At 36.9% G+C, this 17462-nt stretch overlaps 1 protein-coding gene across 1 annotated transcript; it reads right to left on the reverse strand.

Annotated features, from left to right (window-relative positions):
* Positions 1-1837: 1837 nt before the first annotated feature.
* On the reverse strand, positions 1838-16180 carry LOC306863849 (MAM domain-containing protein 2-like). Its single transcript, XM_079407397.1, has 14 exons — positions 16011-16180; positions 15826-15930; positions 14095-14345; positions 13916-14000; positions 13405-13512; positions 12713-12996; positions 11574-11667; positions 11348-11494; positions 10536-10801; positions 5839-5926; positions 5579-5734; positions 2742-3001; positions 2572-2656; positions 1838-2480 (listed from the first exon to the last, which is right to left on the reverse strand). Exons 1-14 carry the CDS (start codon positions 16039-16041, stop codon positions 2404-2406), a joined length of 2037 nt encoding a protein of 678 aa, XP_079263523.1. The 5' UTR covers positions 16042-16180; the 3' UTR covers positions 1838-2403.
* Positions 16181-17462: the final 1282 nt, after the last annotated feature.

Genomic DNA, 17462 nt, shown 5'->3' on the forward strand with positions numbered 1-17462 from the left:
CAAATCAGTGTATTCATTTGAAATCTCAGGGTGGGTAAATTAATTTATTTCTGATTAATCAAATTATGTACAATCATTCATTCAGCACAATAAAATCCTGGATGCATTGCTTCTGAGTAAATTCCACGGAGCTGGCCTCGCTTGCCCTTCCCAACATAAGAAGCACAATGAGCATTAGGGTTCAAACATTCCCCCATGCCATCCAAGATATGCATGACTTATTCTCTTGTTGAACATGTACAAACATTTCAAGAATAATTTCTCAGCTCTGTAGGTTTTCTGTCCAGAATTTTTAAGGGACGACATTAGGCCAAGTAAATTAGACTTTATTACTATTTTTAAACGAAGTATTCCTTTTAAAAACCACTAGATAAAACGCTAGTTTATTCACCATTAATTTACACAAAACTGATTATTGATTATTATTAGTATTAAATAAAAAAAGGTATTTAAACCATGTTTTAATTATATTACATTGTGGATGAGGAGGTTAGGAGATGTGTTCTAATACTTTTGAAAATGTACCTTATTCTTTAGAAAATTGCACTGTAAAAAGTGAGCAGTTAATCAACTTAAAAAACACAATTCAATTGGTAACACCTAAAAAAATATATATTTTTTTTACTTAATTTATTACCTTTATTTGGATTACAATAAAAATAGTTCAAAGCAATCTGATCTGATATCTGATCTTATGGTTGTTTGAGAGAAAAACATTATTGCTATTATTATTACTATACTATAAGTGGTCATTTATGGCTTTAAGTAAAGTAGCATAAGAAAGGTGGCAAGATATGAGACTTATAATACATTATAACTAAAAATTATAAACACAACACTTTTGTTTTTGCCCCCATTTTTCATGAGCTGAACTCAAAGATCTAAGACTTTTTCTATGTACACAAAAGGCCTATTTCTCTCAAATATTGTTCACAAATCTGTCTAAATCTGTGTTAGTGAGCACTTCTCCTTTGCCGAGATCATCCATCCACCTCACAGGTGTGGCATATCAAGATGCTGATTAGACAGCATGATTATTGCACAGGTCTGCCTTAGGCTGGCCACAATAAAAGGCCACTCTAAAATGAGCAGTTTCATCACACAGCACAATGCCACAGATGTTGCAAGTTTTGAGGGAGCGTGCAATTGGCATGCTGACTGCAGGAATGTCCACCAGAGCTGTTGCTCGTGAACTGAATGTTCATTTCTCTACCATAAGCCATCTCCAAAGGCGTTTCAGAGAATTTGGCAATACATCCAACCGGCCTCACAACCGCAGACCATGTGTAACCACACCAGCCCAGGACCTCCACATCCAGCATCTTCACCTCCAAGATCGTCTGAGACCAGCCACCCGGACAGCTGCTGCAACAATCGGTTTGCATAACTAAAGGATTTCTGCACAAACTGTCAGAAACCGTCTCAGGGAAGCTCATGCATGCTCGTCATCCTCATCGAGGTCTCGACCTGATTGCAGTTCGTCATCATAACCGACTTGAGTGGGCAAATTCTCACATTCGATGGCGTCTGGCTGGTGGATGGATGATCTCGGCAAAGGAGAAGTGCTCACTAACACAGATTTAGACAGATTTGTGAACAATATTTGAGAGAAATAGGCCTTTTGTGTACATAGAAAAAGTCTTAGATCTTTGAGTTCAGCTCATGAAGAATCACTTTCGTTTCACAAATTACATAATAGCCTACATCATATATTTATCTTATTTTTTCTATTTTATCAGTTGATTTCCTAAATAGGTGTTGTGTTGGTTTCATGACTCTCACATCACTTTGCACTCTTTCATCTCACATAAAATAACTTAAACACACTTCAGTATTTGACATCCATTTACTGTATTTTTATTTATTTATTTGGTAGCTGGGTAATAACCAAGCTAATGTACAGTCAGTCAGTCACCGTCCCAAAGGAATAGGATAATCATGAATGCTTGTTACATTTAAAGGTTTTAAACATGACATATCACACACCCTTATACTGTATATAATGAAGGACTAAAGATTTAAAGTTTAAAAAAAAATCTATTCTCATAAAATAGAAATCTCTGCCATTTTCAGTTTTATTTGACAATAATTACAAGATCTACATGCTGATGTCCTGAAGTCCAAATCAATAAGACATCTGAATAGAGGCTTTCTAAGGTGACCTAATATGGTTTAAATCTTTAACCATGTATTCAATATATATGTATATGTGATACACACACGAGAAACTGTGGAATGAACCAGGTGTCCAAAAGTCAAATACACAAGGAATGTTTTTAGGTGAGGATTTCTGCTCACAATGCAGTCATCTCCTTTGCTTTCATCCTCACAGATCACTGCACTCACACTGTATGGTCACATGCATGGTTTCAGTTTCCCAGCATTTTTCTCTTTCTGTCTTTTCTATTTAAAATTAATTGACTGAATATCATTATTATTTCCAGAGAGGTGCAGATGAGGGATATGGTCATCAGCATATTCTGTGTGGATAATAAGACAAATAGTATGCAAGGTTGTTCATGGTAACGTGAATAACAGATGTGTATAATAATCAACTTATCATGAATATACCTCTGCAGAGTCCTCTTTCAAAATCAACATCATCGATTGCAATATCACTCCTTACTGATGCTCCTCTAGTGGCTTCAAACACAATCTAAGTATGTGGACAAATAGATGTAATATATTAATGAAAATGATGCTGAGTGAATGTTGATTTAATGCAGCTTCAAGCAACTAACCTGGTGTTGTTGGTCATATTGGTAGTTCACTGACGCTCTGAGCCAGGAGATGCCCTGCTCTCCATGGCTCGTCCACAGTAGTTTGTCCTGGTTCTCTTGTCCAGTCTGGAGGTAAACGCTCAGCTGTCCGATCCCTGAGCCGTACATGTGGTAGTAAAACTGCAAGCACTGCGTTTCTCTAGAGCCGCGCAGAGAGCTGGAGAGCAGGCGCGCTTTGTGACCGGGCAGCATCACTGACGCCTCAATGTGCAAATAATGACCTAAAAGCAGAGAAGACAGCTTTCCGAGATATAAAATTGTGTCCTAGGTTCAATTTCAGGCCACTTAAATGGACTTAAAAGAGACACTTTAATGACGTGTTTTTAAACACCCTTTTAGGGCCCGCTTTATATTATGTGTCTTTAACTATGTACTTATGTCAAAAAATAAATAAATAAAATTTAGGTACAATGTACTTAGTGTGTTCATGTTGAATTGCAGTTAAGGTTAGGGACAGATTTGGTGGTATGGTTAAGTTTAAGGTTAAGATGACAGTGTAAATATAGATATTAATACAGATTTAATTACAGGATGACATTTAATTTAAGTGCACTTTAACAAAACACAAGTATATTGTATCAAATGTAGCAACTATTTACGATAGTACCACACTTAAATGTACTAAATATATGACATACAAGTTTCAGTAGGAATGCCATAGATAGAATTTTAGTTTACCGTGCTTGTCAGTATACTTTAACCTTATTTTAAAGACAACATATGTCATTTTGAAATCACATATAAAGATGTACTTAAATCCAACTTAAGTGAGTCAAAAAAAGTCCTCTGAACTTCAGATAATTGCATTTAATATAAATTAATACTATAATACATTTATTTAATTGCAATTCACATGCATCCAAAAACATTACATTTGGTTCACACTTAAGTATATCCGGTAACACTTTATTTGGCAGTGTCCTTGTTACATTTTACATGCACTTACTGTAGTTTTAACAGAAATTTATGCATAATCACATGCAACTAACCCGAACCCAAATTCAAATCCCATGTTGTTAATTAATATTACTCAGTACTTAAATATAACTACAATCCCTTACGAAAATTAGCCATGGTTTTACTAAAATCAAAAATCCATGGTTACTGAAGTTAAACTGGTAACCACAACCTCACCATGGTTTTGCTATACTAACCATAGTTTAAAGCTGCAGTCCGTAACTTTTTTGGGTTAAAAATGATCCAAAATCGATATTTGAGCAACTACACAACCAGCCAGTGTTCAAAACTACCGCCTTACTTTAGCCAGATTCACAACGGTTAGTTTATAATAATGTTTTCTAATTTGAGTGGTACGGGTAGGTTTCCACGGGAGATTCGAGCATGGCCCTGCGTCATTACGTCACATCTGTAAACATAAAGAAGTTGTCCCGGCTAGTAGGCTATCGCACGTGAGGATCCTGCAGGTGGAGGATCATTTGTAGCCTTTTCTCACAGCAGCTAGAATAATTAAATGTATCAATTTGATGGCGGATTGTAATCCAGAAAGGATTATGCGTTTATGAAACAGTTTATGAAACACATGTGAATGAAATTAAATTATATTCCAGTTTTAAATGTGTTTCTGATTACAGATAGCCTGGGATTACACAAGATTTGTATTTTAAAGAAAATCAGTTCGAAGGGAGCATAGTTTGCTTTTTGGGTTAAAAGAATTTCTTAATATGAAATTCAAATGGCATGACAATTAGAGATTAGACTGTACAGAAATTGAAATCTACATGCTAATACACACTATACTCATTGTCATGCAATGCTGATGTTGTTAACATTAATAATTTGAGAATAAAGTATAACAATAATAATAATTTGCACGGTTTGATGTGATGTGAGCTAACCGGTCTTTAGATTTAATCACCATTGGTAGCGCGATTTATGGTAATGTTTTTTCCTCAGTTGGTCAGAACAAACGTGGCAGACTTGTTACTTACTTGTTCAGATGGCAATAAATGGTGAAAATTCTTATTTGGGTCATATATTCCAAGACGTAGGCTAGAATCTGTGATTCCTAAATACAGTATCCACACCGGTGCGGTGACTGACAGCAACACATTCACCTCAAATCATTAGATTCATCCGCGCTGGAGCCGTACCGGAGCACCGGATCACAACCCCACGCAAGCAAGATAATTCCAAAAAAAGATGCAATTCCAGGTTTTCAAACAGAGAGGGCGATAAAGAGGCAAAAGTTACGGACTGCAGCTTTAACCATTTGTAGTAAAACTGTGGTTATACAAATGGTAATATGCCAAAAAATATGGTTACTACACTTTTACATAATAATAAAACAATGGTTAATTTGCAAATATGCTAAAATGTACTTAGCTACTAGGCTATACATCCAACTTTTAAACTTGACCAAAGCCTCAATACAGTACGCCTGGTAACTTTCACATGATGCATGTGAAAATGTCAAAAAGCTACAGAATGTTATGTAACTATCTGAAAAAGTATGGTTTACATGGAGCAAAAAACATCAGTTAATCCGGATAGAAAAGTACTCCCACCCAAAAGGATGATTTAAGCAAAATAACACATTTTTATGAAAACGAATATAAGAACTTATACGAATGTACAGCTTTTCCTCCCTTCAAAATGCTTTGGCCCATAGACTTCTATTGTAAAAGGAATAGAGTAAACATAATGTTTAAATCTGTGGTAATCAGTAGTTCCGCTTGTAAATGTTACATTATTCACAATGATAAGTATAACACAATAACAAAATAATTAATAACACAAGTTGGAGTGATTAAGGGTTTTTGGGAAGGGTGTAAGCTCACCCACTCCAGTGGTGTGGTCTCCTCTGGGCCCTGTGTATGATGTGGGTGTGGGCCCCCTGGCCAGCATCCAGTCTCCTGAGTCTCCTTCCTTATCCTGAGTGAATCCACACAGACCAGCCTCAAAGTCACAGTGAGACGGGGCCGACACAGAGGATGCTGTAACAGAGAGAGCTTATTCTGCTTGTAGTAAACAAAAATATTAAGGAACCAATTGTAAAATTCACCATGAAGATTCACATGCACAGAGTAAACTTGTTTACCTAACACTGCACAGTCACCAAGCTTGACTTTAATGTCATCGAGCCCCACAGAGCCACAACTATTTTTACATGTGCTGATGAAAACCACCTTCATCGCCCAGATGGAGAAAAATCACAAACTTAAGATCAGCATAAAATTAGATGAGTAAAGTTTGTGAGCAAACTTTAAAGTTAGCTTGAGAAAGCCTACCCTGAATGTTTGAAACAGCTGTAAAAAGCTTGAAGTTTGATTAGATAGGCCTAGGTGTTGCAAGCACATTGCTAACATGATTTAGCAAACTGCAAACATGATTTAATTAACATGTTGCTATATTGTTTTAGCATGATTAGCATGTTGCCAACAAGATGCGAGCATGTTTCTAGCATGATTAGCATGTTGCTTACATGTTGCTAGCATTTTCAGCATGATTACCATGTTTCTATAAGTTGCTAGCATGTTTCTGGCAATGATTAGCAAGATGTTAGCATGTGGCTAGCATGATTAACATGATGCTAGCATGTGTCTAGTATATTTTTGAAATGATTAACATGTTGCTAGGATGTTTCTTGCATGATTTGCATGTTGCTAATATGTTAGCATATTATTAACATGATTAACATGTTTTTAGCATGTTTCTAGCATGATGCTAACTTGAAATGATTAACATGTTGCTAGCATGATAAGCATGTTGTTAGCATGTTTCTGGCATGATTAGTACCCAGCAAACACGGGAATGTGGGGCCCACATGGGTTTCACGTGGGCTACAGGGGTACAGAGTGGGCATGGGCATTTTATCTGGGGCCCACTTGGGTGACCCAGCTAGGACCCACATGGGTGAACCCAGGAACCCCATTTATAGTGCACATATGTTTCTTTAAAATGATTTTTGTTGTTGTTTTGACACTTGGATTACTTAATTTAATCAAAATCTAAAAATTCCCCTCCTTTTTTACAGTCTATGATTCCAACACTCATGCATCTCCACCCAATTTTCCACTGACATTTAGCAAAAAATACAATAAAATAAACAAATCATACAAATTGCCAATATTTTTGCCTAAATTTTGAATTTAATGTTTTTTTTTTTTTTTAAAGTAATAAGCATTTTTCTTACAGAAAGTAATTGGCCGGTCTCGGATGTTGATGCAGTGGAGCAGAAATTGGCAGACCCCACCTTCCAGAAAGCAGAGGTATTCACAGGGCTGAGCGGTAATGGTTTGGCACAGTACTGTGCAGAAGTCTAGGCCACAATTGATTCTTTCTGTTTTTTAATACTGCCTGTAAATTTCCTGTATTTTTTGGTTGTATTCTAATAAAATGGTATAGTCATTATACCATTTATAAAACAACAAATATAATGGTGGCCTAAGACATTTTCACAGTCCCGTAGCTTTTCTGCTACAGAGGCACAATATTTTTGTACCACAGGCAACACAATTGTAGTACAAGTGTAAAATATCTGTTACAGAGGCAACTGCGTAGGAATTATAGGAGTGTTCCATATGAATTGTGAGTATATATATATATGTATGGACTCGTTGCACACAGTAGATTACAACTTCCGGTGTAAAATAGCAGTGCACCATCGATTAACCTATGGCTGCATGATTTGGGGGGAAATGTAATTGCAATTATTCGGGTTAATTATTTTGTGTTGTCTCCCATAATAATGATAATCTTGTTTTCCGTTAGGTTGCGGCAGAAATTGGAGGAAGTACTGTGGATGAATCCACAAGGATAATGATGGCCTTCCTTTAGGACCACCCCTTATCAAGAGAGTTCAGTTTTGTTGGCTGGCATGGAAAGCGAGAGTTTCGGGGGCTCAAACTGTTTGAGGTTGTATAAGGTATGTTTACTTGCTGTTGGATTATTTATAACATTCATGTGCAAACAGAGGTTATTCGGTAGAGTTGAGTTTGTTCTTCATAAATCAGTGGAATCAAATGAGTTTGATTGTATGAAAATAATTGTCCATACTTGGACAAACAATACCCCAAATTATGAGAATATGGACCAGGTGTACTGCTTATTTTAGTGATAAGTAACTGTTAATTTGTGGTGTAGCGATCTCAAAACTCAGTTTATAATAAATAATAAAATTCAAACGTTATTAAAGACAAATGCTGGGTTAAATACAACCCAGCGGTTGGGTTACTGCTCACAAGGTTGTGTTAAACAACCCAGCATGTGTTCTGTCCAATATTTACCCAGCACTTGGTTGTATTTAACCCAGCATTTTTTTAGAGTGTACACTAATACAAGTGAAGTGATACTAAAATAAGAATAAATGAAGACATCAAATGCAAAAACCATCTGAAATTTTCTTCTAAAAACATTTTTATCAGGATCTTATGTTTATGTTCAGTTATTTCACTGTAATGGCAATGAAAAGGACCTATATTTGCCTGATTAAAAATGATAATTGTTTAAAAGAATTTCAGATGGACAGATTTTTACATTTGTGATTAAATGAGGCATTTAATTTTTGTGTGAACTATGCCTTTAAATGTTGCCCTGTGCCTTTGTTTACACAGAAATCATTTGTTTATGATAGAATATTATATCCGATACCATTGTATTTCTTGAAAAAAAAAAATGGAGATGACTGCTTATTTATTGCAAGGGCTTAAATATGGAATTTAATCTAACTTTGCTCTTTGTGTTTTACAGAAAGCTTGGAAAAAATCTCTTACAAAGCAAATTACCAGAAAAGAGGCAGAAAAGTCAGTGTTAAAGTGGCTAATCAGTGACGGGAGGAAACTGTTCTGCGAAGTCGCGAGCAAGATGGGTAAGATGGGTAGTTTTCAGATATGAATATACAAACGATACAAGTTATGCCAAATAATGTTTGTCAGGAGCTTCATTTGAACTTTAAGATACTTATGTTTTGTAAAGTTGTAAATATACAAGTTTTAATGGTCATGTTCAAATTATTCCAACGAAACCTTGCTTAAAGCATTCAGAATAACAGTTAAATAGTTTTTCAGGAAGCTTAAAAATATATATATATATTTTTTATATAGATACTTGTGTTTTATAAAGTTGTAATTGTACAAGTTATGATAGTATGATAGTTTAAATTATTCTCAATAAACTTTGCTTAAAAGCATGAACTACTGTACTGGTTTCTGTTTATTGAATACCTTTAGCATTTTATTGGATGTAATGTAATGTTTGTGTTTAGGGGTTTACTGTAAAATAAGGTAATCCAAGCAGACAAATATGTTAGCCCATGTGAATACCTGTTATGGCCCATAAGAGACGACCTAGCTGGGTCCCTAACCCATGTAGGGAGACTCATGTAGGCACCAAATGGGAGCTACCTTGTTAACCCATATGGGCCCTATATGGAGCCCATCATCAGCCCATCTGGGTTAACCCATGTAGGGCCACCATGGAAACTGAGGACAAAATTAGCTGGGCCCCGGTTGGTTAGCCCAGGTGGGCCCCAGATATCGGCCCAGTTGCAACCCCTATGGGCCCCACATGGATGTGTTGACTGGGGTATGATGTTAGCATGTGGCTAGCATGATTAACATGATGCTAGCATATTTTTTAAATGATTAGCTAACATCTTGCTGTGATGTTTCTTGCATGATTTGCATATTGCTAACATGTTAACATATTAACATGATTAGTCTGTTTCTAGCATGATGCTATCTTGACACGATTAACATGTTGTTAGCATGATTAGCATGTTGTTAGCACTTTATTAAGATGATTAGCAAGTTGTTTGTATCGACATGATTATCATGTTGCTAACATATTTCCAGCATTTTCATGTTTCTAGCAGGTTTGCATCTTATCAGCATGATTAGCATGATGCTAGCATGTGAATAACGTTTTTGACGTGATTAACATGTTGCTAGCATGATTAGCATGTTTTTAGCAAGTTGATTAGCATGTTGTCCTATGTTATCCAGTTTAAACACTAATGTACAGAAGTTTCGACCCCCTCGATTAAAGTCTGTGGGATTTTATCATCCATTTAATGAAAATCATAAGCCTGATCAGTTAGAAAAGATATAGCATAAGTAGAACAGAGTGAAGGTCTGACCCGAGTTTGGTGGTTGTAGCTTGAAAGGAGGAGATACAGTCCAAATTTTGTCTCAGAAGAAGAAGCTTTAAGCTTGGCTTTCTCATGCTAACTTAATGACAGATCAGAAAAGAAAGACAATGTACTGTAATATTTAAAAAAGTAAAAGTCATGTATGGTTCTGTGGATTTAAAGTATGAATGATGTTATATTTCCAGATGTTATAAACGTTTATTTCTCTAAATCTGTGAGACATAAACCCATGTCTTGCTAACAGATGTGAGAGCAGAGGGCCAGAAGCATGTCCAGATGCCCTTGTCCCTTACCTACATTTCACTGCTGGTTATACCCTGTATAATTGTGTATGTGACAAATAAAAATCTTGAATCTTGACACAAATGGAAGTCATCTGAGAGTATGTGTCTCTTAAAGAGTCTGTGAAATATCCTTTTGAAACTGAGACGTAAATCGACTTTAGTTTACAGCCGTCAACCATTTTTTGCCACATGCAGTTGGTAAGCAAATGTAGGGCCTATGGCAGGCAAAGTTTTAATGGTTAGTATTATAATGTAATTAGGTAATGAACTTCCCAGGAGGACTTCAATGCACCACTTGTCTTTCCCCCTAATATCACCTGCTCCTGACTAATCAAGCATATAATAAAGCTTACATCATCTTACCTGAGCATTTTTCTGACTTTGAATGGTCAGTTCAACTGCAATCCAGACATTTCTTATCTTATAATTCTGGGTCCATATTTGTTCTTGTTTAGTGGCGTTGCCATAATACAGATACGCCGACAACACTTGGTCTGCTCCACTGAGGCCTTGCATGGAGTAGAAGAACTTCAGGCAGTATTTCTGATTGCCTGGCATCGGCGGGCCAAACAAACGGCTGACGTATCCGGACTGTAAACTGAAGCGAGAGTTTGCCAACAAGAAGGATCCTGTTCAGAAAGAACAACCATTTCACGTTTCAGCATATGTAGACTATCAGTAATGTGTTTATACACTGCTGTTTAAAACTTTGGGGTCGGCAGAATTTGTAAATATTTTAAAGTCTTTTCGGCTCTTATTTGATACTAATGCAATAAAAACAGCAATATTGTGAAATATGAAAATAATTTCTTATTTATAAATGTAATTTATTCCTGTGATCAAAGCTGAATTTCCAGCATCATTACTCCAGTCTTCAGTGTCACATGATCCTTCAGAAATCAGTGTAATATGTTCATATTTGCTTCTCAATAAATATTTCTGATTATTATAAGTGCTGAAACTATATAAAAATTTTCATGATCCTTTGATGAATAGAAAGTTCAGAAGAATATCATTTATTTAAAGGACAATTCTTTTGTAATATTATACAAGCCTTTACTGTCAAATTTGATTTATTGCATTCTTCCTGAATTAATATTCATTTATTTAAAAAAAAAAGAAACCTTACTGACCCCAGACTTTTGAATGGTAGTGTACATTACATCCAGCTGTACCTGCTCCTGTCGTATGGTCTCCGGCGCTGTAGATGTTGGGTCTGACAGACACTCTCCTCCACAGTGAACTGTCTATCTGTGTCTGGACATAACGACAATATCCTGACTCAAAGTCACAGTTTGCAATAGATGGATCAAACGTTGGCTCTGTGAAAACACATATTTTTAATTGATCACACAGGAATTGGGTATGAGCTTTGAGGTGGATTGAGCTGTTCAAACATACCTGTGCCTGCATTACAGAACTCTGGAGAGAAGGAAATCTCATCAAGAATCACATATCCTCCATGTGGACCGTTGAACGCCACCTCAAACACCAGCTTGTAAGATACACACACACAAATAAATGTCAGTGCTGACAATTTTACATGTAGTGTGACTAATTATAATCATTTTTAATCATGAAATCACACTAAATTAATAAATACACACACAGTGTTGGTAAAAGTTACCTTCAAAATTAATGCATTACAATATTGTGTTACTCGCTAAAAAAGTAACTAATTATGTTAGTTACTCTTAATGGAAAGAAATGCATTACATTTGCATTACTTTTTCTCATTTGGCCGGTGCTTGCTTGTTTGTTTTTAATATAAAACAGACTTACTTTTTTTACCAAAAATGAACTGAAGAAGTCGCAGGCTGAGGATTTTTGTGTTATTATTTAATTATTTTAGGTTCGCGTAATATTCTGAGTTTGCTTTTCACAGTTTTTATCCACTTTGAGGAATACTGAATCTGTTTTTGTGCAAGTAATATGAGTAAATGCATGTTCACATTTAGTCTGGAACTACAGTACTGATCAGGTTTACACAGCGCACACAACGCCTTTGCATTTGCTGATCAAATGATCAAATTATATGTTCCCTTAATATAACGTATTCCTATGTTGTTAGAACAGTGTGTTAGCTTGGTACTTTCTTCAAAACCCAGATGTTTCTCTTGTGACGTTCCTCAGGCACAGCAGGGGTGTTCAGTCCTGGTCCTGGAGGGCCAGTGTCCTGCAGAGTTTAGCTCAACTTGTCCCAGCATGCCTGCCTGGACAATTAACCCTGAAGACCTTTGGTTCAGATGTGGTAACTGACATTGTCCCTCCAGGACCAGGATTGGACAGCCCTGAGGTACAGGGTCTATAAAAGAACAAAAACACTTTTTTTGTTCTCCTAGTGTTGGAGATTTTTGCCTAACACATACACAGTCTGGTCCATATTTAGCAGCTGGCAGCTTACTCTGGCCAAAAACTCCACACTTCAGGAAGAGACTGTTTGCCCGGTATGTAAAACAGCCTATCAGTGCTAGTTTTATGTGCCTTGTAGGGATGGTTGTGTCTGAAATAGATATTTATTTGTGGTGGTCAGTCCTTACCTCTATTGGATATGGAGCTTTGAGGTCCACTTGTACAGGTATCCAGACTCTGGTTTCTGGACTCCAGTTCACGTTGTTGTTCTCCGGTAGATCGGCTCTCCATAGTTCCTGATACTGTCTGGCCTGATCCCTGCTGAAGAGGGAGAACAGATGGTCCCTGGCGTGATACTGCTGGAACTGGAAGCTCAAGCAGCCCGACATGGGCTCTGTGGTCATCGGGGACACCAGCTTGGCCACCTCCTGGAAGCTTTTAGTGTCAGTAGAGTCCACATACATGTACTGACCTGTGTGAATCAATGAAAGGGCATCACTGACGGAATGTGTTCAGCCATGGCTTTATAAAAATTATTAGATTTTACCATAACAGGATGTCAGACAGTATGAACAGAAGTGGGCATTTGCTCATATTTGACTGGCTGAAGTATGGGGAAAGGAAAAAAGGGAAAGGGAAGTGGTGTGTGGCCAAGTATGGTGACCCATACTCAGAATTTGTGCTCTGCATTTAACCCCTCTAAGTGCACACACAGTAGTGAACACACACCCGGAGCAGTGGGCAGCCAATATTTTTTTATTGTACAAGATAATAACAAAAAATTACAGAACATCTTTCATGTCTTATAACATTTATGCTAAATCTTTTTTTTTCATATCATATTGGATTTTATCACAAAGCAGGTGCTGATCAGACTAACCTGTTTCATCATTCAGAGCAGTATCATCTGATCTTCCCACACGCCAGTTCATATATCTGTTCCACTCGTTTGCGTAGCCACACAGATGATCTTCTTCAAAGTCACACTCTTTGAGGTCACATGATCAGGAAAAAAAAATGTAATTAGTTTGTATGAAAATGTAAATAACTACTTTTGAAGCTCTCTATCTCTACAAGCTGTTTAAGTCGACTAACATTTGGGCAAAATTCTGGCGAACATAAAAACTGAACAACTGAAATCTGGGTTCATTTAACAGATTTTCTTTCCCTCAGGAATGTGCACACAGGTTGCTTCCTAGGAATAGCCATCCAAACATTGTTGGGAAAGAACAGCGTTTTTGTTTTCTGTGGTTAATATTTCTTTTCATGTGGCTGGCCCTGAATTTGGCATGACATTATTAATGTTACAAAGAAACAAACAAAGTGAAAGGCTGCTGAGCTGCTCTGGGTGTTTGCTAACATGCTGTTTACTGGCCTAACAGAGCACTAACCTATACAGTATTTATCAGAGATCTTGATCTCAAAGATGGACACACTGCTGCCTTCTTCTTCTCCTAGTTTGCCTTCAATGACAATCTACAGATGTAGAACAAACTTGTCATTGGAGTCACATGATAACATGAGACTATCACACACATCAGCAAATCCAGAATCTATAAATAGTTCTCACCTTGGACGTTTCGGTGGAGTTCTGCAGGTCAATGCTGGCGATGAGCCAGCTATCAGACGGGCTTTGGGTCATCCAGAGCACCTGATCGAAGCTCTCTCCGTCTGTACGCTTCTGCACCTGCAGGGATGCGCTGCCTGTGACCTGATACACCATCCTGAAACAGCTCCAGTCCTGTTGGTCCACATCTGGACCCAAAAGAACCGCCTTTCCCTGGTCCTCCTGGACTTGTTCTTCGACTGTGATGAAGTGTCCTGCGTGAAGCAGAAGGAAAACAACATTCATGGCAAGAGTTTGTGCGTGCAGCTGAGAAGGAAGATAAATCTTTTTAGCAGTGACAGATCACTTATCAAACTACTATTTCAGGATGCTCTTTAGATTCAACCAAAAGCTAATAATCCAGTGTGCTTGTGCATTTGTGATTCATGCCACGTATAAACAGAGTGAATCACCAATCCAATAATGTGCAGATATAATAATAATCTCCAGATGCCCTAAATATTGAGGCCATGTCTTCCAGATGTGGATCTCAATAAAAACGATTTCCTCAATTTTCTGGGCTTTCGATGCATGCAGTTCACATGTTTTTAACCCTGAAATGAAAATGTTTGGGCTGTTCATACCATACTTCACGGCTTCATTACATTAGATAAAAATGGTGCCAACCTCCATTCAGAATAACCTGTGTGAAACATAGATTAACACAAGCTTAAAAGTTGCCTTAAAGGACCACACTTCAGCTCAAAAATACAATTTTTGTCATCATTTATGCACTCTCAAGTCATTCCAAACCTGTCTAACCAATTTTCTTTCATTGAACACAAACTGAGAATATCATATTTTCAAAATTTCTCCTTTTCAGCTCCACAAAAAAAAAAAAAAAAAAAAAAAAAAAAAAATAATACAGGTTTTAAAGGACATGCGATTTGGAAAATAATATACAATTCCTTCAACGTGTCCTGTACCATCATGTAAAAAGCCTATATACTGCATAACAACTGACAAATAAGATGAAAATGAAATTAAAACTCTTAAAATAAATCAATAAATACACTGATTAAAACACATGGCAAGTGCTTAGAAATGCTATATTTGTATTCATGATGATTTTTATGTGGGTTTCAAAAACTATTATTTTAATTAATTTATTTTATTTAATCCAAAAACCTTTAAATCACTCCAAAAATGTCATATGGCGCAACCATCAAAAAAACATAATAACATTTTTCTTACACCTTGAATACATACACATGCATGTATACATTTCAGAAAAATATGTTGTTTAAATATATTTATATATAATATAAATTATATTAATATAAATATAGACATGTAAATACTTGTACATATTTTTAACATATATACTGTATTGTGTTTGTGTATATATACATTATAAATATAGACAGTACACATAGGCTATATATATTATGTAAACAAAAACTTTTATTATGGATGCGATTAATCGTTTGACAGCACTATTTTAAAGTAAAAGTCATTTTATGACTATAATGAATTATTCATACATAACATAACATATAACAGTAATTAACAATGTGGTGGAGTAGTACCACATGACAGCTTACAGTCTGAACTAAACTTATTGATATCAAGACAGACGCACTGTGATCAAATTTTGCCATCCAAAAATATACTGAAGTAAAATTTTATTCAGAAATTAAAAACATCAAATGACTCACAAAGCAATGCATTCATTGACATGCTGCTGAAACTCACCGGAAGGGTTGAGGGTCCAGCTGAGAAAGTCGGGGTCAGACATATAGTCACATATGCTGTCCTGAAAGCTGCAGGAACCTGGCAAAAGCTCTGCTTTAGCTGTCACTGAGAGGTAAGAGCATGAAACACACACTTATAAATGTACAATAACCTACACAGACAACTTAACTGCAATGAGTCCTCACCAATCAAGCTCAGAAGATAGAAAGGAAGCATCTTCTCTTCTACGTTTTGTCCTGCAACCAATAAATCAAATTAGACCTGGTTTAGCACTAGAACTAGAGATCTAGACTTCATTCTCTCATCTTGTCCTTCTTTCAAGCTTGCAGCATATAACCGAAGCTCACTTCTGTCTGGCTGCTGGAGAAGAAAAAGGGAGGGAATTAGGAGAGGGTTTCAGTAATGTTGACCAGATTCAGAAGTTACCTTCCCTTACCTCAGAAGAGCTGACCACTTCAGCTCTAAACACTGAAATAAGCTGATGAAATCCCTTTCATCAGCTGGATATTTAGATCAGATCCATACGGAGCAGATCTTTGTTTTCTCTAACATCTTGAAATCAGACAGAGGGTTATAAAGTATTTCCACAATGGTACTGTGCCATATAAAATATATCTCTTGCTTCTCGTTTTATTCAGGCAAGGATCCAGTAATTACTGTGTTCTGGTAATGAAACATTTGTTGATGATGCGTATAAATAGCACGCCAAAATAAAAATGAAAACTCGTGGTATTGATACGAAAAAAATTATTTTGGCGTATATACAGTGGGGCGGATACGTTTTTGATACACTGCCGATTTTTCAAGTTTTCCCACTTACAAAGAATGGAGAGATCTGTCATTTTCATCGTAGGTACACCTCAACTGTGAGAGACAGAAAATCACATTGTATAATTTTTGAATAATTAATTTCCATTTTATTGCATGAAATAAGTATTTGATACAATAGAAAAATAGGACTTAATATTTGGTACAGAAACCTTTGTTTAATATTACAGAGGTCAGACGTGTCCTGTAGTTCTTGACCAGGTTTGCACACACTGCAGCAGGGATTTTGGCCCACTCCTCCATACAGGTCTTCTCCAGATCTTTCAGGTTTTGGGGCTGTCGCTGGGCAACACAGAGTTTCAGCTCCCTCCATAGATTTTCTATTGAGTTCAGGTCTGGAGACTGGCTAGGCCCCTCCAGGACCTTGAAATGCTTCTTACGGAGCCACTCCTTAGTTGCCCTTGCTGTGTGTTTGGGGTCATTGTCATGCTGGAAGACCCAGCCACGACCCGTCTTCAATGCTCTTACTGAGGGAAGGAGGTTGTTGCCCAAAATCTCACGATACATGGCCCCATCCTTCCTCCCCTCAATACGGTGCAGTCGTCCTGTCCCCTTTGCAGAAAAGCACCCCCATGCTTCACGGTTGGGATGGTGTTCTTAGGATTGTACTCATCCTTCTTCTTCCTCCAAACACGGCGAGAGGAGTTTATACCAAAAAGTTCTATTTTGGTCTCATCTGACCACATGACCTTCTCCCATGCCTCCTCTGGATCATCCAGATCCAATAAATTGTGTTTTTCTGACTAGCCATTTGAATTGTGTACACTTCATGAGCTTAATACTACTCATAATAAGTTTTCTATAATTTT

Source organism: Barbus barbus (genome assembly GCF_936440315.1).
Source record: "Barbus barbus genome assembly, chromosome: 45".
Taxonomy (NCBI): domain Eukaryota; kingdom Metazoa; phylum Chordata; class Actinopteri; order Cypriniformes; family Cyprinidae; genus Barbus; species Barbus barbus.